The following is a 25,526-nucleotide window of genomic DNA, read 5'->3' as shown; positions in this document are numbered from 1 at the left end:
GGTTCCGGTCCTCACTCTCTGATCGTGCTTAAAGCAGAGGTGGAGAGGACGGAGACAAAAATCGAACGAGAGAGCGCGTGAGGAGGGAGCGAGTGGGTTTGAAGGCTCTGATTACACACCATCCACTGCCACGTATTTGTTGAATTACGTAATTGTCCCACTTCAGTTTCCATTTTTATACTTCATGCCATTCGCTTTTGTTCCTGTGGGCTTGCTCTTGGAATTGAGAGAGGCCCTGCCCAAACCCATGCTATCAGCACAACTAATATGTTTAAATAAGGGTATGCTATCTACACATTTTTTTGATCGTTTCAAATTCATTTGATTTGACGGTTGAAAATTAAAAAAGTATGTGAGAAGTAAAAAAGAAGTGTGTAGATATCACATCCCTAAATTAATTTTTTTTATTACAATTTAATATATTTTTCATGGGCAGGAGTGCAAAGTTCCAGTGGACTAAACCCTAATAAGAGCAACTCCACCCCTAAAGACTTTGCGCCAGCACCCAGCCCATTTGTGACAACCCGTTCCAAATTTTACATTTTTAATTTATTTTAAAAGCGTGAGTTTACGAAATTGCCCTAGAGGCACGGACTTTGACTTCTGTTGACCATTGACTTGAGAGATGTGGGACTTATTCTTTTAGCATATCCTCGTAGTACTCATTGGTACGAACGTATAGGCGAAAACCGTTTGCGAGTCCGAATTATAACGGTATAGTTACGGACGTTCGAAATTGGTTATTCAAGGTGAGTGTTTATTTAAATTAATGGAAGCCCAATCAGAAAGAGGGAAGAAAAGAAAAAAAAAAAAAAAGGGAAAAAGGCTTCCCGTGCACCCATACCCGCACCACCGCGAGGCCATATTCCAAGGCCGATTCCGGCCAACTCCGGTGGAGTTTTTCGATGCCACCACCACCATTTTGAAGCTCTCATTCCCCTCTACAAAACCCACCCAAGAACCACCTTGATTGACCACGGGATGTGGAGGTTTGAGGCCACGAAAGTTGACGAAAATCAATGGTGCTCCGGCCACCCTTCTCCATTTTCCGGCAAATCGGCAAAGCGATGGCCGATGCCACCACTTGGGCTTTGTAGCCCATCATCCCAGGAGCAAAACCCAACCAACCTTGACCCCGTTGGACCACCGTAGACGACGAATCGACGTCGGGAAGTTTTAGGCACCCGCCGGCTTCGTGGGCAAAATTGACCATCTTCCGTCCACTTTTGGACTTCGTGGCAGGGACCGATCATTCAGGACGCCTCGATGCGCGTGCTAGAGTAGTATAGCGTGGACTCCAGGTTTTAGCTGCTGAGTTTGTATCGACAAAAATCTGTGGCGAATCTTAGTATTGATGGATATTTTTGAGGGTATGATTCTTACTCACATTACTGTACCTTACTTATGCTCTGACATCGCGCGTGAAATGGGTTCGCTCCCACTCGTAGCGCACTCTGGTATTTAGACACTTTTAGTTTCAAATTTAATCACTTTTTATGCACTATCACATTTTATGGCTTCGTCACCTTCCAGGTGTCGGCCAGCACAGCTCGATTCAGGGTCCAAGTGGACTTTCTGGGTTGGGGTGTGTCAGTTTGGTATCAGAGCCTAGTTGGGCAGTATTGTGTTCATCACACGCGTGATGTGAGCACTCTTGGTTTTTGTGTTTGACGTTCGAACTTTATCGCCTCGTCGAATATGGAAAAATATGTTAACTTTTCTTCAGTTTTGGACAATTTTGTGGTCTTGACGACATTTTATAAAATCATTTTGGCGGTTGTCCTTAGAATTGAAACGAAGATTTTCCTCGTGGAGGAAAGGTATAAAAGTGAGGCAAGTTGATGGCCTAAGTAAATGTTTTGATAATTATGTATCGCCAGAGATATTACCAAATAATTCTATCATTTTCCTACCGCTGTTAGTATTGATTCTTTAAAGAATGGAAATCTTAGTTAGTCTTAATTTCTTAGTAACATTTCGCGGAAGATCATCTGAGGGATAATTATTGTTCGGTCCCTATTAGCACTAATATCTTCAAGCATACTTGGGTTCATGTTGGATCTTTAGGAGGAAGATCGACTGTCGATGAAGTCTTTTTGAAAGTAGATCTTAGGCAAGGTCTTTTTCTAGCATTGAGATTTTTCAATCAACGCTATTCCAAATTTTTGCTTTCGTAGTTATACTTATTAAATGGGTGAGAATAGGCTTGCGAATGTAAGTTGTCATATCCTGGGAGTTGTAGAAATCCGAAAAGCAATCATTAAATCCTCCTAGGATCAATGAACTACTTCGCTTGAGCCTTAGGATCGTGGAAGCTTAGAAATAAGCTTTGTAATAGAACGGTAAACTCATGATTGTTGTTTTTACCCTATCACTTATATAGGTAAACGAAAACCCTTTGACTAACCACCTCTCGATCACTTCCATAGGTAGACATTAGAATCGAAATGCGGGATGGTAGCTCACTGTTAGATTGTTATGAGTGTCGAGGAAACTGTGAAGACCTTTTTGTTCGTGTCGTAGAGTTGGTTAGTAGTACTGTAAATTTCGAGGACGTATACTTTTGGCGTCATATCTCAAAAATCTTACCGCGGATACCACCACATTGTTAAGTCGGTATGGCAACATGACGGAGTATTGCTTTTATTTTCACGATTAGAACCGTTTGAAACGAACCATCTTATTCATTGACCTAAAGTCAACAGTCATCACCTTATTTCAAGGCTAGATGACACTTCTCGGTGGAGATTTTGATGATGCATAGTGATTGTCGATTGATGTGACAAGTTAATTCGGATTCAGACTTTCTTAGTAGGTTAACGCTTATGTTTCTCGGTGGTAGAACCGTTAAAGATGAACCATCATACTTATGACCTAGAATTAACAATTTCTAATTTTATTGGATTATTGATTGGGACTTTTATGTAGAAGTGTGTCCAAATCTTCATTGATCTTCGAACTTTTTATTACATTTACTTTTTGGAACAAGCTAAGTTTTGTCGGAAGCAATAGTAGAATTAAATTGGCATCTATGAGTGCACTATGGTGTACCTACTCTCACACACTTCCAGCATGTCCTTTTCTATTTGATTGGGAAGTATGAGTATCGATATAGATTTACCTTTAATCTACCAAGAAATGGTTCAAATGATTTTAATCATTTTGTATGAATGGAGTTAGAAAGTATCTTTTTATATGTTCAGTTCGAGAGATGTTGTATATGTGAAGAATGTGAAATTCATTAATCGTGATGCTAAACCAATGATACGCTTATATGATGTTCCAATTGGTGGTGGTTTACTTAAGTAGAAAACAATATTTTTCTTGCTCTAAAAATTGAAGTATTGGCAATAATTGTTTCGTAAAAAAAAAAAAAAAAAAAATGGGTGTTGAAATTTCAACAACTAGACACTTGTGAAGACCACTAAGATAGAAGTGGAATGTAGTCAACCTCTTCGGGGGATGTGATCTAGAAATTATCTTTGTGACGTGATCAAATGTGGAAGTAGGAAAGAGATAAAATCGAGGCTCCCGTTGATGTGTTCTAAATGAATCCTCACTCTAGATGTACCCTGCTTTTGATTAATGTTGTGAGGATGTTGAGGATATAGAGTTCAAACTTCCTTGGGCAACTACAATTTTCTAATTGCATCCAGAGGACGATGACTTTTTGAGAAAACTACTTGTAGACTTCTATACAAATTCAGCAAACAGAAACCTGACAAGATTATCATCTTGGTGTATTTATATTTCATCGTGTTATATGTTTCACTTCCAAGCCTTTGAAAGTCGTTATGAAGGTTTTGAGTATTAGAAGTTGTTAAGTATCACATTTCTAACCCTAGATTGATTAGTTTGAAATGAGTTACTCAGACCTTTGTGGACGAGTTGCATCTTGTTTGTCCCACCAGTAACATGGCTACAGTATATCCTTATCTTCATTCTAGTTACTTGTAAACACGGTTACAATTTCGAGTTAGCTATGGTATCATTGGGGTTGATGTATGGAGATTTTACGCACAGCGCATATTTAATGCACGCATACTTTTGTTAGAATTATGGGTAACTACGGTTACATTCCTGTTTAAGAGTATGGTATCCTTCAAAATATAATACAAATATTGTATGTGCAGCTTGTGATTTACAGCAGATTATTGCGAACGAATATTTAATTGAGATGGTGATGTAGAAAATTTATGTTATTGACGATGTTGCCTCATAAGGTAGTGAATGAGTACGATCGAGGTTGGTATGTATATTTCCCATTGAGGGGCAAGATGGTAATATTGCACCCTCGGGAATTGTTACTTGCTTATCAAGACATCAGTGAATTGTCGGTTTTGTGGTGTACAGACCATAATATTAATAACTTATTCGTTGGGTTGTTAAGCAAGTAAACAAGTAGATTATTTTACGTTAATATTTGTATTTACTTATTTGATTTGTTAATGGTTGCTTGGGCTTGACCCAAAAATACTACATGCTAAATTTCGAAGTGCGTTACGCTTTGAACACGTTTATGTAAAAGAGAAGGAAAATAGGTTTGGAGGCATGAAAGAAGAGTCATAACACTCCGATAATGACGGAATGTCATCCTCTTTTATGTAGTCGCTATAACTTGATGTCTTCCTTGTGTATGTATTTACAGGTATATCTCTTTAATTTTGAGTATTCTACATTGGACTAATGATTTTAAATTTCGAGGACGAAATTTTCTTAAGGTGGGTAGATTGTGACAACCCGTTCCAAATTTTACATTTTTAATTTATTTTAAAAGCGTGAGTTTACGAAATTGCCCTAGAGGCACGGACTTTGACTTCTGTTGACCATTGACTTGAGAGATGTGGGACTTATTCTTTTAGCATATCCTCGTAGTACTCATTGGTACGAACGTATAGGCGAAAACCGTTTGCGAGTCCGAATTATAACGGTATAGTTACGGACGTTCGAAATTGGTTATTCAAGGTGAGTGTTTATTTAAATTAATGGAAGCCCAATCAGAAAGAGGGAAGAAAAGAAAAAAAAAAAAAAAAGGGAAAAAGGCTTCCCGTGCACCCATACCCGCACCACCGCGAGGCCATATTCCAAGGCCGATTCCGGCCAACTCCGGTGGAGTTTTTCGATGCCACCACCACCATTTTGAAGCTCTCATTCCCCTCTACAAAACCCACCCAAGAACCACCTTGATTGACCACGGGATGTGGAGGTTTGAGGCCACGAAAGTTGACGAAAATCAATGGTGCTCCGGCCACCCTTCTCCATTTTCCGGCAAATCGGCAAAGCGATGGCCGATGCCACCACTTGGGCTTTGTAGCCCATCATCCCAGGAGCAAAACCCAACCAACCTTGACCCCGTTGGACCACCGTAGACGACGAATCGACGTCGGGAAGTTTTAGGCACCCGCCGGCTTCGTGGGCAAAATTGACCATCTTCCGTCCACTTTTGGACTTCGTGGCAGGGACCGATCATTCAGGACGCCTCGATGCGCGTGCTAGAGTAGTATAGCGTGGACTCCAGGTTTTAGCTGCTGAGTTTGTATCGACAAAAATCTGTGGCGAATCTTAGTATTGATGGATATTTTTGAGGGTATGATTCTTACTCACATTACTGTACCTTACTTATGCTCTGACATCGCGCGTGAAATGGGTTCGCTCCCACTCGTAGCGCACTCTGGTATTTAGACACTTTTAGTTTCAAATTTAATCACTTTTTATGCACTATCACATTTTATGGCTTCGTCACCTTCCAGGTGTCGGCCAGCACAGCTCGATTCAGGGTCCAAGTGGACTTTCTGGGTTGGGGTGTGTCACCATTTATCTACTTAATTGAACAGTAATAGACCCAATGAACAGTAATAGGCCAAAGCATCTCCACCCCAAAAAAAATGTGCTGGCACCCAGTCTAAAAATGCGCTAGCACAAACGATCTCCACCCCTACAAAATGCGCTGGCACCCAGTCCATTTAAAATATTAAATAATTTTTTTATAAAATAATAAATAAAAAAAATATAGTTTTAATTTCGGATAGGATTTTTAACCAATCTCGTCACGCCATGTGTCATTATCCGAACGTACTATTTTGTGGTGTAAGGTGGAAGATGAAGGTTAGGTATTTATAGAAAAAAAAATTAATTTTTTAAAATTTTTCTGTATTTTTTAAAAAAAAAATCACAATTTTTAATTATTTTTTAATAAATTTTAATGTTGTAATTAATCTGGACCGTTGGATTTGAAAAATAATCAAATCCAACAGCCAATAAGCTGCCACGTGGCCAACGGTCAAAATTCTGACCGTTGGGCCTTTTTTTTTTTTTTTTTAAAATTTTTGGTGAAAAAAACTTGGACCGTTGATCTGTGATCGGACGGTCCATTTTAAAAGTCAAAATTAAATTTTTTTTACCGTTGGAAATCCAACGGCCTACAAAAACTAGCCGTTGGAAATCCAACGACTCTGAGCATGGCCACGTGGCTCTCACCGGATCGAACCCACTTGCGCTGACACGCGGGGCCCGCGCGCTGCAGCACTGTCGGCTACTCGCGCCTAGGAGCGCGTGTTATGCACGCGCCAGGGAAATGGACCGGCTTTTGGGTTTGTCCGAAATGGGCTGGGCTGCTGCCTGGCTTGGGCTGGGTGCCACGCTGTTTCACGGCCTGGAGGGTGTGGACTGGGTGCTAGGCTATTTTTTTCACTTGGTGCCGGTCCATTCGGCGTGGGCTGGAACTGCTCTAAAGAGAATTGGATCTTTTCTTGAGCTTAAGGAGATGATTCTCTTGACCAAAGATCTTGGACCGTTAGATTTTCATTTAACAGCTACAAACAGGAATCCCTTTAAAGTTATAATAATTCATCTAACGGTCCAAGATCTTTGATCAGGAGGATCCTCTCCTTAGGTACAGGGGATCCAATTCCCAAGGAAATCATCCAATTCCCTAAAGAGATTTTTCTTTCTAATTAACTTTATTTTATGTAAACTAATAATGATTGCTTTGCTTAATGAAAGTATATTAATATTAATGGGGACACAATTTTCAACCCAAGTTGTCGAGTTTGGATTGATTGAAACACACAATTTCAACTCAATATATAGTGTTTGAATAGGTTGAAAGATGCATATTAGATATACATACAAACACCAATTATTATTAAGCTTCCCAATTTTCATAACAAACTGACCCACCCTGTTGAAATATCCACTTAGACATTAGAATCAAACCGTACTAACCGACACCTAAAGAATAATACTTGGTTACATAAAGATGAGTATGAGCTTCTATTTAAAATTCATCAAAATTGTTCGTTGTCAATTTATGAAATTTTATGTTTATAATCATAATCGTTCATATTATAAATCACCCTATAAAGATCACCTTTGCAAAAAATCAATTAAAATTAAGGTCATTTAGTCATTAAACTGTTTAAAAACAAATGAATGGTATTGGTAAAAGCATTACGAACGGTCTATGTATTTGCTACAATAGATTGCCTAAACGACGTTAGTTTTAATTTATTTTTTGCAAAGATGATCTTTACAGTGTGATTCAAAGTATGAACTGTTCTGATCATAAGTATAAAACTTTGTGTTTAATACTAAGAGTTTTGAGTAAGAGTTCCTACTCATATTTAATTAGCCAAGTATTGTTGACATCTAAAGCGTGATGAATAAGTACAACATAATTACTATCTGTGTAACAAGAGATTACACTTGCATAAAAAAAAAAAAAAAAAAGATTACAATCAATTTATCAATTACATGGAAATTAAAAAAAAAAGAAGAAAAAAACAATATTACCTACCATGAAGTGGGGATGAGCTAAATTTCACAATCGATAATATTAAAGTGGTTCAAATTTAATCGAACGTAAGACTTGTCAGTTACAATTAAAGAGAAATACTACCAAATCGCAAGTGATTATTAATTACACGAAATTGAGTCCCTATATCGTAGAACGATTTTAGAGAAATAATAGGGACCTCAAAATCAAAGCATACAGATTTTGTAACCCTCACAATTTCACGCTTCACCGCGGGGTTATTTATACGACGGCTGCCACCTTTCGCCCCCGGATTGTACGGACGCCAATGCATTTAAAGATTTTTTTTTGTTTTTTTTTTCAAATTTCAAAAATAAAAAATAATTTCCTCGTTACACGTTTCGGCTGCGTAGAAAAAGGAAAACGAAAAGGAGGAGAAAGAGTTTTGATCCCATTTGAATAGGAGAAGAAAATATCTCAGGAGAAAGAAGAGGATTTCTCATCGACGAAGAAAGCGAAAAGCCAGAGCGATATCTTCGCCTACCTTCCGATCCTGCCATTCCTGCGCTCAGAAAAGCTAGGGTTTCTCAACTTTTTCTGGTTCCCGATCCGATTCTGCTGCTTTCACTGCTTATCGAGGTTCTAAGTTCTCTCAGTCTCTGTAATTATTAAGCGTTTTTGCATGTGTTAATCTGCTCTTCGAATGCATGCTGTAGTTTTCGTTTCGAATTTTGATGTCTATTCTTTCTTCCGATTTTTCGTGTATGACATTGTTTATTTTTTTGAATTTTGAATTTATTTTGCTTGATTTTACTTTGATATTTTTGCTCAGATTTGTGCTGAAGTTTTCCGCGTGATGTTTATTGCGCTAAATCCAAATTTTGTATTTTTTTATGTGTTTAATTAATCGCGTTATTTTAAACAAAATTAATAGAGTTTACTGTTAGTGTAATGTAAATTGTAACTGAAATTTTCATGTTAACCAGTTTTTAATGATATGTTTCGTAGACGAATCCCCTTTCGAACGGTATAGTGGTAAGAATGATCAGGGTTTTGATCTGCAAGATATTTAGAGATAATTCATTGGACAAATTTTTATTTAGAGTCTGATTTTTTGTGTGTGTTTGGTGCATTAGGTTACGAATTAAATTTATTGGAAAAGGAGGGGTCACGTTTTTACAATTATGACAACTTCATGGGCGGATTCTGTCGCAAATTCTCAAGGAGAGAATCCGACTATTGGTTCATCTGCAAATAACAGCTCATCTCGCCCTGCACGATCAAGTTATGTCCCGCCACATCTTCGTAATAGGCCGCCGGCTTCTGATGCCCCGGCTCCTTCACATCCTGCCCCATTACCAGCCAATGACCGCGTAGGTTACAATGGGCCTGCACCTGGTCCTGCCTGGGGTGCTGGCAGTTCTAGGCATGATGTTGGGCGTCCGGGATATGTTTCCAGTGGTGGTCGAGGTGGTGGTGGTTGGAACAATAGAAGTGGGGGGTGGGACCGTGGGAGGGGGCGGGAAGTAAACCCTTTTGGCGATGAAGACATCTCAGAACCGACATTTAGTGATCAAGAAAACACAGGCATTAACTTTGATGCTTATGAGGATATCCCTGTGGAAACTAGTGGGGATAATGTGCCACCACCTGTGAATACTTTTGCAGAGATAGACTTAGGGGAGGCATTGAATTTAAATATTCGAAGGTGCAGGTATGTGAAGCCAACTCCTGTTCAGCGTCATGCAATACCTATTTCTCTGGGAGGTAGGGATTTGATGGCTTGTGCTCAGACGGGTTCAGGGAAGACAGCTGCTTTCTGCTTTCCAATTATTAGTGGAATCATGCTAGGGCAGTATGCTCAGAGACCTCGTGGAGCACGTACTGTGTATCCTCTTGCTCTTATTCTCTCCCCTACCAGAGAACTCTCTTGCCAGGTTAGATTGTGCTTTGTCAGTCACATAACGTGTAGTGGTTTATAGGCAAAAGCTTAATGTTTCTGTTTTGATTGGCTTGCAGATACATGAAGAAACTAGAAAGTTTGCTTATCAAACCGGTGTCAAGGTGGTAGTTGCTTATGGAGGTGCACCAATAAATCAACAGGTTTGTATAACTTGACTTTGATTGTGGCTTACTGATACTTTGGATCCATGTCTAATTACATATGTACATATATAGTGTTAGGTTTAGGGACAAACATTTTGACAAATATTTTTACACTCCTTTGAGCAATTAGATTACATAACATCCAAGGGTTCTAATTAAGAGTTATGTGGAAGCATTTTAATCATCTAATGACATGGAAACTGACGTGGAAAGTTAATTAAGAAAAGAATCCAAACGTAAATTAATAAGTTATCCCTGTCCTGCACCTCCATTGATGCTGCTTCATCTCGCATCTCTTTTATATAGAAGTATCACAGGACATCATCATCAAGCCGCTTCATCTTGCATCTTTTATAGAGATGTATCACTAGACATAATCAATCAAGTACATATATGCTAGAAATAGGGTGTAATACATTCATTTAGTTGACCGCCTAGATCGACGGATGATTATCGCACCCTAATGAGCTAAAGATTATTTATTTTTAACTTCGTTCAGTCCAATCTAATGTTTTTTTTCCCAACGTGAATATACCACCAGTTGATTGCCATCTTGGTTTTTACATCATTTGAACATACTTGGTCGTCATGTCCTTTATTATGTCTAAATTAAGAAGATGAAGAAGCAGCGGCAATAGGTTATAGTTTGCAGCTGCGATGAATTAGGATTTGCAGCAGCAATGATTTTCTCCTTATTTCAGTTTCTTATTCTTTTCAATCTTTTTTTCCTTCATTAGTTATATAATGCCACATCAGCGTCCATGTCATTAGATGATTAAAAAGCTTCCCCGTCACTCATAATTAGGATCATTAGATGTTATGAAATATAATGATTCAAAAGAACTGTAAAAATGTTTGTCCCTTGATCCTAACCCATATATGTATGTATGTATGTATGTATCTGTTTCATCTTCGCAATTACTCGACAAAGAGGTTATACCACTTTTTTCTTCTTTTAGTGATGATGATACAGAGAGATATACATCTTTTTCAAACCAGAAAATGTTTATTACATTACAGAATTTATTTAGTTCTGGTTTATATGCTAGATCATTCGTTCTTCTTCTTCTTCTTCGTCTCCACTTTTTATTATTTATTTTTTCATTTTTCAGAGAATTTATTTAAGTAACGATATTTCCTTATTATGGAATGAAGGCTCAAGTTATATACGATGGGTTGGTGTTAGGTTAATATGTTTAACAGAGAGGGAAATAGTGAGTCTGCAAACAAATCAATGATCATAATTTTGAGGCCGTGGTTATAGGTTTTTACCGTAGGATATGTTTTTGGATGACTTGTATTCAATTTGGTCTCTATCCCATTCAAAGTATTAAACTTATAGGAAATTTTTTAGGTCAATAAGTAATTTCATATATAGGCATAGATCAATGATCATTTTATTTTCTAGCATCGGTCAATTAAAGCAATTCCCCTTTTTGACTGAAGTTAATAAAGCAATTTTCCTCTTCAACTAATGTCAATACCACTTGCTTAAATCACTCTTCATTGATCTCTTCTTAAAAGCACAAAATGTTGATACTCAATCCTATTGTGGAAAATATTGTCACCACAAACAATTTATTATTGGTGCCTATTTGTGCTGCCTCTTTCACTTTGTTTTTGTTTTTGTTTTGATGATTCACCTCCCACTCTTTTGTTTTCTTATATTGTGTCAGTTGAGAGAGCTTGAGAGAGGAGTTGATATTCTTGTGGCAACTCCGGGACGATTGGTAGATCTGCTTGAGAGGGCAAGAGTGTCATTGCAGATGATCAGATATTTGGCTCTTGATGAGGCAGATAGGATGCTGGACATGGGTTTTGAGCCTCAAATTAGGAAAATAGTGGAACAGATGGACATGCCTCCGCCGGGTTTGAGACAGACCATGCTGTTTAGTGCTACGTTTCCAAAGGAGATACAGGTTTGTTTTAATCGTTTGCTGGGTTTCCTATTGGATTTTTCTTTACTTATTGACTTGTATGTAGTCATAGTAATGCAATATGAACATTCTATATAGTGGAATTCCAAACTGAAAGTATCTGATAGCTTTTGCAAATTTTTGTTGGAATGCAGCGACTGGCATCAGATTTTCTTTCAAATTATATATTTTTGGCTGTTGGAAGGGTTGGTTCAAGTACTGATTTAATTGTTCAAAGAGTTGAATTTGTTCATGAGTCTGATAAACGAAGTCATCTCATGGACCTCCTTCATGCACAGAGGGAAAATGGAGCTCATGGCAAGGTAACATGGAAAGGAAGACTCTTTGTTAAAGTTCTGTTGATTTTTTTTTGAAGAATCGGTATATCAGTGTCCTGCATTGTATTAATAGTCGTTTGTTATTGAATTTGCAGCAATCTCTGACGTTAGTTTTTGTGGAGACAAAGAAGGGAGCTGATGCATTGGAACACTGGTTGTGCATGAATGGGTTTCCGGCAACTACTATTCATGGTGACAGAACACAACAGGTAAAACTCTTTGGAAAATTGATCTTATAGTCTATGAGAAGTGATATTTTTCCTAATGTTGTGTCATATTTTTTTTGTTAGTGACAAAATTCGTTGCGAATAAAGAAGTTAAACCCTCTCTCTCTCTCTCTCTCTCTCTAAAAGGAACTTTGTGGAGCTATTTAGCTGCTATAACTGAGCGATTTATGCTTCTACTTTACCTGCAGCAAGTTTTAGTGTTTCTGAACCATCCATTTTCTTTTTAGTCATGTTTTAAACCATCTTTGAACCTTTGAGACTTCACGTGTCTGGTTAATATGTAAAATTTCCAGCTTGGGTAGAACTGGAAGGATTTTCTTTGTTTATATTAGAGGGACCCAAATACTAGACGAATCCTATCCACCCTCCGCCACTTAAGCTAACCCCAAGGGCAAACTGGAAGTAACGTCATTATTATGAAATAACGATTCTTAATAGAAAGCTTCACTTGGTTGAAATTGTCATCCTTTTTTTACCCGTTGGTATTTCATGACGGCCATGCAAGTTTAGCATTAATCTGAATCCTGATATTGTTATGATACGATGTGCTTGTATGCAGGAAAGAGAACATGCATTGAGATCATTCAAGAGTGGAAATACACCAATATTAGTGGCAACAGATGTGGCAGCGCGTGGTCTTGATATCCCCCATGTAGCTCATGTGGTAAATTTTGATCTTCCAAATGACGTTGATGATTATGTTCACCGGATAGGTCGGACAGGGCGAGCCGGCAAATCAGGACTGGCAACTGCTTTCTTTAACGAGAACAATCTCTCATTGGCAAAACCACTCGCTGATCTAATGCAAGAAGCAAATCAGGAAGTACCTGCTTGGCTTACTCGTTATGCATCAAGGACTTCTCATGGCGGAGGAGGCAGAAACCGGCGATCTGGGGGAGGTCGGTTTGGTGGCCGTGATTTTAGAAGGGACGGCTCTTTCAGTAGGGGTTCAGATTTTTACGGTGGAGGAAACAGTGGTGGTGGATATGGCAATTCTGGTGGCTATGGTGGCGGCTCTGGGGGTTATGGTCCGGGTAATGGTGGTATGACCAGTGCCTGGGATTAGTGCTTCCGTTAAATACTGGATGTTGTTCCTAGTTTTTTCGTTTTTGACCAAGTATATATATTGTTTCTCTTGAAAATTAATGGATTACACATTTCGTTTTCTTTTCCTTTGTTGTTGATTTTGTGGTTCTTAATTTTTTCTGATGTGGGAACTTAAGTGTTGATATTTGAGGAGAGGACTTTAGGTAACTTCGTTTGGTGGAAAGCACCATAGAGAGTTTTGCCGTCCGTCCGGATTTTGACATCATTTTACCGTACAAACATTATAACCAAAATTGCTCGTTCTTTTTATCATCATTTAAAAATTACTTATAAAAGATGTTACTTGTTATTATAACTTTCGATTTGTTGTACAACGAAACGGTATTCAATCGAAAGAATTTTTACATAGGATTCTGATGACAGAGAGAATGTATGATTTCGATTATCCTTAATGTATGGTGAAATGATGTCACGTTAGTGGAATAAGGAACATTGCAATGCAAAGGAATCAAACTAATAATTGCCATCCACAAAACTTTGCTCGAAAACCTTCTCGGTTCAAAACCGCGACCGAGATTCGTTACATCACCCACCCTCGGAGCCTTTATTGAAATCATAGTGTTTTTCTGTGGGTATATAACTTTACAACTCCATACTATTATTTCATGGTCTGACATAAATATTCAATCAGGTACCTTGAAGAGATGTCGTCTTCTTACATCGTTGGGACATCATCTTCGTATTAAACTTGAAACGCTGCACCACTTGAAGAATACAACAACAACAAAGCCTTTTCCTGTTAAGTGGGGTCGGCTATATGAATCCTAGAACGCCATTGCGCTAGAAAGAAAATATCATTTAGTCTAGTTCACATGTTACGGTTTTTCTCGTGTAAACAAAAAAGAGAAGCAATATTTTCATACAGGTAAAACCGTTCATTTCATTCTAGTTTAAGATTCGCTGTAGGTTTTTTTCTTGAAAGTTACATTACAAAACAAATGGGAAATTGAGATCTGAATAAAGAAAACTGTAAACAAACAGAGAGCATTTTGAACAAAACTTGGATTCTTTGATAATTCCACTTTGTTTAAGGTAAAAAACCATCAGAAAGCTAATTTGCAATGTTTCAAATATTACAGTCGCAATTCGTCACAAGGTTGACCTAAACTTAATAATCATTACCATATTTGTGCAGAAAATTCAAACATCTCAAGCAGCAATCCGGAGAATGAAACGCTTTTAGTACAGCGATAAGACAGAAAAAATCTGTTGACGAAGAAAAATCTATGAAATCAATCTTTCTGGTCAAGTTTCTTACTTGGAAGTGAGTGCAATTGATATGGAATGTAAGCAAACTGTTAACTTTTGATACAAACATCAATCTTCCTCAAGACCCTTCCGAACCTGAATCTAAAACTTCATCCTCATCTTCATCACCTGTTCCAACCTCTTCCTCTTCAGGTGCTTCCTGCCCACTTTTACTCTCCACACTGTTAAGCAAAATCTCATCCTGGGATAGCAAGTTCACACCTTTACCCTGTTAAAGAAGCCCTGTTCTCATGACGTGATCAAACTTCTCTCTCAAACGTGTGAGCAGATGCGGGTTCACTAACTTCCCTCTATGGTACCCTTCCCTGAGAGAAACAGTGGTGGTTTTACACTTCAACAAGAGGTAGAAAATCCCGGGATACGTTGTGATGATTCTCGTAAACTTATGAGGAAGATTCAATTCCTCCCTCAAGCTTCTCAAATAGTTCCTCTGAGTCTTCTTATGAAGAGTCAAGCTTAAGAACTCGTGCAAAACCCCAACCACCCTTTTCTCCATAAGATCACTCTTAGGATCAATAAGCCTAGAATCCTCATATGGTGAAATATATGGTAACTTCTGAAACTCCTCCATCCATGCCCTCACCTTCTTCTGCCCACCATAACCCCTCAGAAAATTCATCGGAAATGCCAACACCGTCTGCCCCCTCTTGATCTGCCTATACTCATCCCCTAAATCACCACCCTCTCTACTCCTCTGCAATTCCGAAACAGCATACTCTTTAGGCCATTTTATGGCCTTCAAAAATCCGACCCTATTTGAGGCCTTAACAATCCGAAAACAATCAGGGTATTTCGGAACCAACACTTTCTCAAAACCATCAGGCAAAACCCAGATCCCATGATCCCATTTCAAAGTATACAATGACTGGAGAGGTAAAGTCTTAGACTTTGTCATCATAAGCACTCTACAGAACCTCTCCACATTGTCACTCTGATGGGTTTTTTGAATACTTTGTTCTTATGAATCCAACAAAAACTGCAGTGTCTGTTAACTTCAAACAAGGCAAATTGGCGTAACGGGCGTGTGGGAATTCTTGGAAAAGAGTTGGGTACCTGCGGAGGAAGCGCAGGACGGGGACGGTGAGGCCGAGGAGCTTCTGCCAATCGGCGAACGACTTGGCGGTGAGGAATCCGGTGGGGGAGCGCTTGATTGCGTCCTTGAGGAGGCAGGCGGCTTTGAGGTCGGTCTCAGTCTCGATTATGTGGTCGATGCTTCGGTTTTTGACCCATTTGAGGCGGACTTTGGTTATGCTCCGCCGTTGATGGTGGCGGTGGCAGTGGAGGAGGAGGAGGTTGGTGGGTGAGGAGGACGGGGTTTGGGGTTTTAGGAGAGAAAAGAGGAAGGCTTTCATTTCCTCTGGGTTCTATTTGGGGGTTTTGGGGGCCAATGGTGACTCTGAGCGATGAAGCATTGCAGTGCCGAGTACATCATGAATTGCAACAGTAGGCAACGGTCCCCGTAGTTTATTTGGATTTTCACATTCGTTTGTACATTTTTCTTGCTACGTTTTCATTTTCTTCTCAGATACAAAGGGGCTCAAAATTCAAGCAGAACTGCTGAACAAAGAAAGACATCAGCCCAAGGGGAATGCACAAATAATTCAAGTTTTGGCAATCTCGAAAATATCATCTAGCTTTAAACCAACAATTTAACGAGAATGATCATCCAACATAATACAGCTCAAGTTAAAAAAACAAATCCAATTTGCCAAACCATCAGCCACAATGTTCCTCTCTCTATAAATATGGTTTAAATCACATTGATCAAATTGAGAAATCAAGTGATGACACCCATATAACAAAGCAGCCAAGGAATGCAGATCGTGCACGATACATTTAAAGAATAAAACTGTAATAGCATAGTCAGATTCTAAAAGTACCCTCCTAGCACCCTTGTCCAAAGCCATTTCAAATCCAAAAGGAGACCCCGTAGCTCAGCTTCAATGACTTCTCCTACTCCCATATTAGCTTAAACACTCGCAATCCAAGAGCCATGATGATCTCTAAGTACTCCTTTAGAACTCATAACACCGTTTTGCCCTTAGCAAGCCCCATCAATATTCAATTTCATCCATCCCTCATTTGGAGAAATCCAAGTCAACTTTTCAATAATTCTGCAGGGCTTAGATTGACTGACCTTATTAGCATCAGTCCACTCCCAAGCATACTTCAAAATAGCCTTCACAAGATGAAAGAGAAGTTGATAGGGAGGACAATATATATAATTTCTCCACTTCCAAATATGCCAAGATGCAAACCAAAAAAGACCGACCCTCATGACTGAGTGTTTTATAGTGTATATTAGCAACAACCCATCCCTCCAAGTCTAAATTAAAAGTAGAAAGAATATTACTAGGAACCTTCAATGCATTTCAAACAGTTCTAGCTAGAGCACTCCCTCAAAAGGTGAAACAAATTTTCAACAAAACCATCACATATGGGACAACTAGTATCTAATGCCATCTTCCTCTTTAATCTTTGTTGATTGATTAGAATTTTATCTTGAGTGACCAACCAAGCAAAGACCTTTAACTTTGGTGGTATGTGCAGCTTCCAAAGAGGAAGCCAATGGACCTTTTTAACGGAGCTAGAGTTTCCCCACAGAAAATCACGATTTAATATTTCAAGTTTATGACAGAACTGACTAGGAAGCAATGCAGTCTACATAGCATAAATAGACAGAAGATAAACACAGCTTGAATAAGGATGATTCTCCCAGCCATGTTTAAAACTGTCTGACAATTCACCATTAAGACACACTTGAATGCTTGTAGAGGCTACACATGTTGGATTTATTTCGATGTAAATCAACTTTAAATGGTCTACAACATATAATAGGAATGTAATATTGAAGATTAATGTAGATATTGAGATTTGATTTCCTAAAGATATCAATCTTATATTAGGTGTCTTGTAATACAAGTAAGATTGATGGAATCCTTGATTTTAAGTGATTACCTAACTGATAGGCTAAAAAGGTGGGATATGAGATTCCTTTATGGACGGAACCTTAATACCTTAGCCAGTATAAATACTAAGGTCCCTGCAAACCCTAGAAACACAACAAATGCTTCCCATAAAGTAGTTGTATTCGGCTAGGTGCTTTGTAGAAGATTTTGGTGTTCCTGCAACCCTCATCTTCTCCGTTTGATCTCCAATGGCTATCGCTTCATGATCAAGTCAACTAACTCCTTCGTTTGTGTTTTAATTATATAACCACATAAAGTTTACAACACAATGCCTTATAAGCTTGAACAGAGAAAATGAGAGTAGGAGTTTAGTCAAAGTCTGCTCAATGAAAATACCAATTCAACCTGTCATATGCTTTAGACAAAATCCACTTTCCAAGCTAAAAAAACCCTTTTTCCTTTAGGTCGTTTAAATTTATGGACAATCTCTTGAACAATCATAATATTATCTGAGATGTGTCTGTTAGGAACAAAACTAACTTGATCATCCTAATTTTTGTAGTTTCATTTTATTATTATCGTTTAGCATTCTTGTTGTCTCCACTAATGCCCTTCAGTTCAAAATTTCATCCTTGAGTATCATGCAAATCTATGACATATGATAGTCGAATTTAAGATCTCTTATTTATAAATGAAGAATAATATTATTCTATTGATATAGAGCCAGCTAGAGTATAGATGGAGGTAGCAGAAGCTAAAGTAAACTTCTTGCTGTAAGTCCCTATTCAAGAAGGCGTTTAGAACATCTAACGGTAACAGAGACCTTCTGATTCCTCAGCAATAGAGAGTAGGAGACGAAGAGACTTCATCTTGCCTACTTGGTCAAGGCTTCCTTGTAACATCGCTACATTGTTCCCAAGGAATAGCAAAATCGAAATAACGAAATTCTTGAGCAATCTCAATAGGTTGGGAAACCCACATTTCTTTGGATGATAGCTTACTTCCATATATTCACTCAGAGAACTCTTTTCGTAATGGATGACCCTCAAATCCATAATCAGGTGGTTGAAACGTTCTCGTTTACCAACCAAGGAAAAATACATTATTGTCGTATTGACCAATGTCCTTTGAAATGATGCTTAATGCTTTTAAGAGTCCTCAATTTTCCCGTCTGTTATATTAAAACTTAGGATAAATTCTACAAAATTACTTTGATTATTGGGCCAATCACAGTTTCATAACCCATCTTTAAAACATTTCAATGTCATACATTCCGTCAGTTTGTCTGTCAATTCCTCCGTTAAATGCTAACGTAGCTTGAGGCGGGGCTCACTTCCTATTAAAAAATTAATTAAATATTAAAAACTAAAAAAATAAAATCATTTAATAATTTTTTTTAAAATGGGGAACCCACCCCTACAAACCCAACACCCCTTCTTCCCCATCCACCTGTGTACCCCCCAACCTTCCTTCACCACCAAAACCAGAACCCCACAGCCAGCCTCTCTTCCTCCATCTCCACCTCCCTCCCGTGGCGGTGCTCCCCCTCCCTCTCCTCCTACACACCCATCACCCTCACCAAATTAATCCATGTAACCAATTTCAAACAAAATACCCCAATTCCATCCAAACCCTAACCCTAAATTTCAAATTCTTAGCACTAATCATCCCCATAACAATGTCCACAACACCACCACCATCGTCTCCCACGACCTCAGTCTCCACCACCACTGTTGTCCCCCATGGTCCCAGTCCTAAATTTTGAATTCACCCATTTTGGAGAAAGCTTTGGGCTTTGCTCAAGGGTTTGTGGGTTTTGGCTCAAGGGACGGGAGGCAACTGTGCTTGGGTTCTGGGGTTGAATGAGAGCAGGTTCGATCAGGTTTTTCTGGGTTTGGGTTTGGGGTTTGGGAGAGGAGGCAGGGATGATTGGGGTTGGGGTCTAGGAGGCAGGGATCATGGCGAGAATCATTTGGGATTGGAGGCAAGATACGAGTTCAAGCTGGATGATTGGCAAGTGAGGGCTGTGGTGGGGTGGTTCTGGTTTTGGGTTGGGGGAAGACAAGAGCAGGGAAGAAGTGTGAGGGGGATAAGGGGAAGGTCCCATATTTGTTTTATAAAATATTTAAATGATTTGATTTTTAATTTTTTTTTAATATTTAGTTAATTAATCTAGTTGGAATTGGAAGTGAACCCCGTCTCAAGTCACGTCAGCATTTAACAGAGAGATTGACAGAAAACCTAACGGATTTATAATATTGTAACAAATTCGTAAGATGATGTATGATATTGAAATGTTTTAAAGATAATGTATGAAACTGTGATTGATCCAATAATTGAGGTAGTTTTGTACAATTTACCCTAAAATTTATGTACTATGTTGAAGCTTACTTTTGAAGTATATTAAGAAAAAAAAATTAACACAATATTCTTCTCCACTTATAGTTTGTAGGTCTCAAATCTTTTAGAATATTGTTATACCTCGCCTATTCGTTGTTACTTATTACTACTTGGGCTAGGCCGTAAAACTATGAAATTGAGGCATGTTCGGATGAATAAGTTGAACGTACGTGGCGTCCGGATCCAATACTAATCTGTCAAAGTGGGGCCCTTCCAATTTGCAAACATCATATTCAGGTGGCGTTCCGGTCCAATACTAAATTGCCATGTGGACAAAATTCTCCAAGTGGGGCCCTTCCAATAGCCCAACACCGATGGGAAGCAGGCATGGCTGCAAAAATTTCCTCTCTGTTAACACATTTTTGGCAGGCAGAAAAAGCACCGAACGCAAAACCCGAATCACACTGCTGATAAAAAAAAAAATTAAAAAAAAAATGGAAGAGAAGCAAGCAGAAGAAGCAGGTGGTGAGGAGGTGGCTTGGAGCAGAGAAACCATTCCCAAGGTTCTGAAAATAGTTAGCACAAGGCTGCCTCAGAGGGACCTCATCTCTCTCTTGCTAGTCAACCCATGGCTCAACGCAACTCTCATCTCCTACCCTTCCCTTTGGCTGGTATTGTTTTGTCCCTTTTTCTCGCTTTAATACTTTGTTTTTCTGCTTAAAAGTTCAAAATTTCAGATGGGTTTTTGAGCGATGTGTGTTGTATGTGTTTCTGTGACATGGGTAACCGGGTTTTGGTTCTTGTTTCAGCTTCTGGAACTTCGAGAGATGAATAATGCTGGGAATCGCCTGGTGGATGCTCTTTCATTGGTTAGAACTTGGATATAGCAAATTTGATTGAAACTAATTTGTTTGATACCGGCATTCGATGATGTAGTGGTAATTGTTAGTGAAAAATACCGAAATAATGTTGTTTAGGTGATCATAACTTCGAATGTGGCGCAAAATAGCGGCTATTTTGTGCCTAATTCAAGTTTTAAGAAGGGGAAAATGATGATTGGTTTGCCCGTTAAATTTGGAAGTTCAATAAAAAATTGTTCTTCAATGATGCAATAAATGGTATTTTTGAAATGATTGGTATGTAGAGTTTGCTTGTTGTAGTATTACAAAATGCTTCAAGTGGATGATTGTATTCATTGTTATATTGATATGGTTTCCTGATGCAATGTGTCAAGGCGAGGTATCGGCATGTGAAGCAGATAAACCTTGAATTTTCACAAGACATTGAAGACAAGCATCTTGAACTTGTAAAGAGCAAGGTAACATTCATTCTAGTAAGAGCTTGCGGCAAAATTCATATTTCAAAGAACTAGGAAGATATCGATTTTCTGGTGTAAGAGGAAAGGACATTGTAATTATAATAATAAGGCTAGTGAATATTAGAAGGTTAATAATTGTAACAATTTTTTCATTGCTCCATTTTGCATTAAAATATTAACTAATACAAACACCAGAGAAGGTGTTATTTTCCAGCATCACGGCATTATAATAGGTTTAATGAGTAATGTAGGGCACTTGCACTCTTTTGAACATTCTTGCTACATAGAAAGCATACTATAAAACAATTTACATATGTACTGTTAGTATTTGTAAAGTATGAGAACATTGAGAAGCATGACAGGGTTAGGACTAATCATGCTTGTGATTAAGTTTGGGCTAACCCTCATGATTTTAAATTTTCCACTTGCAGAATCAACTAAGCTTATGTCCTTATATTTTAAGTTATTTGTGGCTTCATGAGTTGTGGGATCTTACAGCACAGGACATGTTGGTGTTACATGATATTGTGAATGGAGACAAAACCAATTACTTTATCAGACCTAGCTTTTGACAACCTCTATCCCTTACACAGTAGATCACCTGTTATTATTCTCACTTTTCCCCTCAAAATATGGAATCTGGACGAGCTAGCTAAACATAATTATTATAATTCTGGTATCAAAGAACTATGAGTACTTGATGAAGTATTCAATATTGTTCAAGATAGATGCTTTTGCATACCTTTGATTATGTAAAAGAAAATTACGCATTTCCACAGTGTCGTGATTCTCTTCAAAACCTGGAGGTTTTGAATCTTAATGGCTGCCAGAAGATCTCTGATAAGGGAATTGAAGCTATAACCAGTTCTTGCCCCAATCTGAAGGAGTTTTCAATCTATTGGAATGTGAGGTATTTAAAGTTTAAGTTTATTTGTCTTTCAAATCTCTTTTCCAGTTGAAATGTTTTTTTCCTTCAATGAATTTCGGAACTTGAATTGAATTTCAGGGCAACAGATATAGGTATAACGCACCTGGTGAAAAACTGCAAGCATATAGTTGATCTGAATTTAAGTGGCTGTAAGGTACTTGTCATTGGGTCCCATCCTATTTCAGTGCTTACTTCTTTGTGAATTGCAAACTATACACTTTGAAACATATATGCAGAGTCCGTATAGTTTCTATTCAATCTTCTGCAAAAGATTGGGTTTTAGTGTCCTGAAGTAGGTCCGTTATGGTATGCTTCATATGCATCCCTTATTTACGTAGATAGCGTAGGTTACTATTATATGTTATATTGGCTAGTCAACCTTTAAGTTTATATATATATATATATTTTTTTTTTTTTTGGTGAAGGATTTATTTCAATTGTTTACTTTGATGTGGAAACTGCAGAATCTTTCAGACAAAAGCTTGCAATTAGTTGCTGAGAATTATCCAGAATTACAGTTGTTGAACCTGACCAGGTAGGAAACACTGAGAATCATTATATCATCTGGAGAAAAGTTCATTTGTGAGAAACTAAAATATTTTATCTGCTTATGTGTCACACTCACAACAGGGAATCACACCAATGATTTTTCAATTGTGTGGTTTCCAGGTTATGACCTATCTGAAAATTGGTAGTTGACATGACATGGTGATGCTAGTGGAGTTGGTTAAAGTGGAAATGTATAGTTATAACCCGACATCCTGAATCCTTCCTTTAAAATACACTTTACCTTCTACACAAAGCTGGGGTGAAACTGATTCTCCTATGAAAAAGCCATTAGCTCCCTTCCACACTTACATATTATAACTTTTTATGCACAGGTGTGTCAAGTTAACAGATTCTGGCTTGCAGCAGATATTGCACGGTTGTCGTTGTCTCCATAGTCTAAATTTGTATGCCCTGTCAAGGTATTTGATAACATCTTTATATATGAAGTTGAGCTATGTTCTTCTTCCTGTATTTTTATTGGCTGTATTTTGTTTGCTCAGCTTCACTGATGAAGCTTACAAGAAAATATCACTTCTTTCCCATCTTCAATTCTTGGATTTATGCGGTGCTCAGGTAACATTAACTAGACTTAGTTTTGCTGACGTAACTCTTTTGGAACACTTTACTAAACACTATACTAAACTCGTGGTAAATAATTATGGAAATCACATCTCAGAATCTATCGGATGAAGGGGTGTCTTGTATAGCTAGATGCAAGAGCCTTTTGTCTCTCAATTTGACATGGTAATTTGGTAACTGAAGCATTTGAATTCTTAAACATGCATATGAAGCAAAGGAGACACGTTAACTACACTTACAAAACCAATCTTCACTTTCTAATAGGTGTGTACGGGTCACTGATTTGGGGGTCATAGCTGTTGCGCAGGGTTGTACGTCGCTTGAATTTCTCAGGTAAGTCTTGATAAGAATTTTTTTGAAGAACTTTCTTGATGCTGGCCTGTGCATTCTTGGCTTGAGAAATTTCAAACTCTGGTCACTTATCCTGTTACAATATATGGAACGTCTTTGACAGCTGGGATGGAATCACAAGGGTTGAAATCTTTCGGCCGGTCTGCAAGAGCAGTCACTATTGTTGTTTTTCTTCTTTATTTCTTTATTTAAAACCCATTTAGAGAGAAAGAAGACATTGGATTGAGCTGAAGTTAGGAAATGTCACGGTTTATTTTGATACCATGGCAAAAGAGTACATGCACAGAAACAGAAAAAGAAACATTGTTTGATACTTTTTTGTTTAAGTAAACCTATGGAGTTCCCATGCTGTTGAATGAAACCTGCATGCATTTCAGTGATCTTACTGACTTATGAATGAAACAATGCAGCTTATTTGGGATAGTTGGGGTGACTGATAAATGCTTGGAGTCCCTTTCACTGACCTGCTCAAACACACTTACGACTCTTGATGTTAATGGATGTATTGGAATTAAGGTAATGATCTAGTTAATATTTGGTACAATTTTTAGTTACTAAATATTTGACCAATTTTTCTACTGTATCAATACTCTCTTGTAGAAACGGAGCCGTGATGAATTGCTTCAATTGTTTCCAAAGTTGCGGTGCTTCAAAGTGCACAGCTAATGCTCTGGAAACTTGCAGATGAACAGGTTCTGTATTCTTCCATTAACGTATACTATCTCTGAGCTGTACCCCTTATGAGCGGACAAACCTCAACTTTTAACAGATAAGAAATCACAATCTGTCCATTGAAAAGGAAGTCTGATTCTTGAACTCCATATGAGCAAACAACTTACTGAAGTGTTGCTATGGTTTACTTCATGCATTTGTATACTTATATGAACTTTAAAAAGGAAGGAATGATAATCGAGCTATTAAAGCTCGAGTATTTCCCACTGTTTGGCAGGGGTTTATTGTCAAGGCCACACACACATAAGGACAGACGATTAGATGGTTACATGTACCAACATTTTGTTATCCGTTGAGTCTGTTTTATAATTTGTTACTGAGGCAGATATATCTTCCTGACGTAGTCATTCTGGTGAAAATGCTTAACATGAAGCTTTCACAGTTTGGGAAAGGGGAGGGGAGGGGGGGGGGGGGGGGGAGGCGCGGCTCTAATAACTGCCCTTCTTCTTTCATCCTTTCACCCTTTCATCTTCCAGTCTGTATATGCTAATGATTCTCTCCTAGATTGTAAGTTTGAGGCAAATTAGGAACGAGCTTCACCAATGTTTCGCGAAAGTCCCTGCCAGTTCAAGTTTTAGTGGAAAATATTTGTGTTCACTGCAATATCTATTGCATTAGTTTCTTTTCAATTGAATATCTTTAAACCCTTTGGACTTATGATTGCCAGTTTGTATGTTTTTCAGGATTACTCTTCAAAATTGCATTGATAGTCAATCGACAGACATGCGAGGGTGGAACCGTGGAAGAGTTAGTGCAGACTTTCGGTATTTCATGCAGCTTGACTATACTCTGATCTTCGGTGAATCTTGACCTTAGAATGTTACGGGTCTGCGTCGCGCTAATTGAGCTTTAGTTGGAATGGTGCAATGTGTATCACATTATAATTCATGTTCATATTGTTTGTCTGGGTAACACAAACCAAATGAACTGTGATTGTGTTATGTTTATACCTAGGATTTTCCGAGCAGCATCGTTCTGATTGGACATTCGAATTTGATGAATCAAAGTTGGACGAGTGTTTGATCCGGTAAATTAAAAGAGGCCGGCGGCTGTATACGTTATTGGCCGGAGCTTCTGCTTATCGCCGGCACGGCATTGATTACA

The 25,526-nt window shown here is 38.3% G+C and overlaps 2 protein-coding genes and 1 pseudogene across 2 annotated transcripts; 2 read left to right on the top strand and 1 right to left on the bottom strand.

The window, feature by feature from the left end:
* The first annotated feature begins 8,207 nt into the window (after nucleotides 1-8,207).
* LOC125470856 (DEAD-box ATP-dependent RNA helicase 37-like) lies at nucleotides 8,208-13,511 on the top strand. Its single transcript, XM_048570546.1, has 7 exons — nucleotides 8,208-8,392; nucleotides 8,890-9,690; nucleotides 9,773-9,856; nucleotides 11,536-11,778; nucleotides 11,931-12,098; nucleotides 12,209-12,322; nucleotides 12,900-13,511. Exons 2-7 carry the CDS (start codon nucleotides 8,938-8,940, stop codon nucleotides 13,404-13,406), a joined length of 1,869 nt encoding a protein of 622 aa, XP_048426503.1. The 5' UTR covers nucleotides 8,208-8,392; nucleotides 8,890-8,937; the 3' UTR covers nucleotides 13,407-13,511.
* A 412-nt stretch (nucleotides 13,512-13,923) lies between these two features.
* LOC125470816 lies at nucleotides 13,924-16,288 on the bottom strand (annotated as a pseudogene).
* Nucleotides 16,289-20,363: 4,075 nt separating this feature from the next.
* LOC125470813 (F-box protein At3g58530-like) lies at nucleotides 20,364-25,526 on the top strand. Its single transcript, XM_048570465.1, has 13 exons — nucleotides 20,364-20,636; nucleotides 20,775-20,834; nucleotides 21,200-21,283; nucleotides 22,063-22,193; nucleotides 22,290-22,365; nucleotides 22,676-22,746; nucleotides 23,093-23,179; nucleotides 23,261-23,333; nucleotides 23,437-23,504; nucleotides 23,604-23,672; nucleotides 24,101-24,206; nucleotides 24,291-24,382; nucleotides 25,106-25,526. The coding sequence occupies exons 1-12, from the start codon at nucleotides 20,460-20,462 to the stop codon at nucleotides 24,354-24,356; spliced, it is 1,068 nt and encodes a 355-aa protein (XP_048426422.1). The 5' UTR covers nucleotides 20,364-20,459; the 3' UTR covers nucleotides 24,357-24,382; nucleotides 25,106-25,526.

Source organism: the organism of the source record quoted next, unplaced genomic scaffold (assembly GCF_019419815.1).
Source record: "Pyrus x bretschneideri cultivar Hongxiangsu unplaced genomic scaffold, Pyrus_bretschneideri_v1 Contig53, whole genome shotgun sequence".
Classification (NCBI taxonomy): domain Eukaryota; kingdom Viridiplantae; phylum Streptophyta; class Magnoliopsida; order Rosales; family Rosaceae; genus Pyrus; species Pyrus x bretschneideri.
This window is presented reverse-complemented; position numbering and strand designations above follow the sequence as displayed.

Coding starts and splice junctions, on each gene's coding strand:
- LOC125470856 (XM_048570546.1), top strand. CDS start 8,938: ATGACAACTTCATGGGCGGATTCTGTCGCAAATTCTCAAGGAGAGAAT. Junction 9,691..9,772: donor CCAGAGAACTCTCTTGCCAG/GTTAGATTGTGC, acceptor ATTGGCTTGCAG/ATACATGAAGAAACTAGAAA. Junction 11,779..11,930: donor CGTTTCCAAAGGAGATACAG/GTTTGTTTTAAT, acceptor GTTGGAATGCAG/CGACTGGCATCAGATTTTCT.
- LOC125470813 (XM_048570465.1), top strand. CDS start 20,460: ATGGAAGAGAAGCAAGCAGAAGAAGCAGGTGGTGAGGAGGTGGCTTGG. Junction 23,180..23,260: donor AATTTGTATGCCCTGTCAAG/GTATTTGATAAC, acceptor TTGTTTGCTCAG/CTTCACTGATGAAGCTTACA. Junction 23,334..23,436: donor TGGATTTATGCGGTGCTCAG/GTAACATTAACT, acceptor ATCACATCTCAG/AATCTATCGGATGAAGGGGT.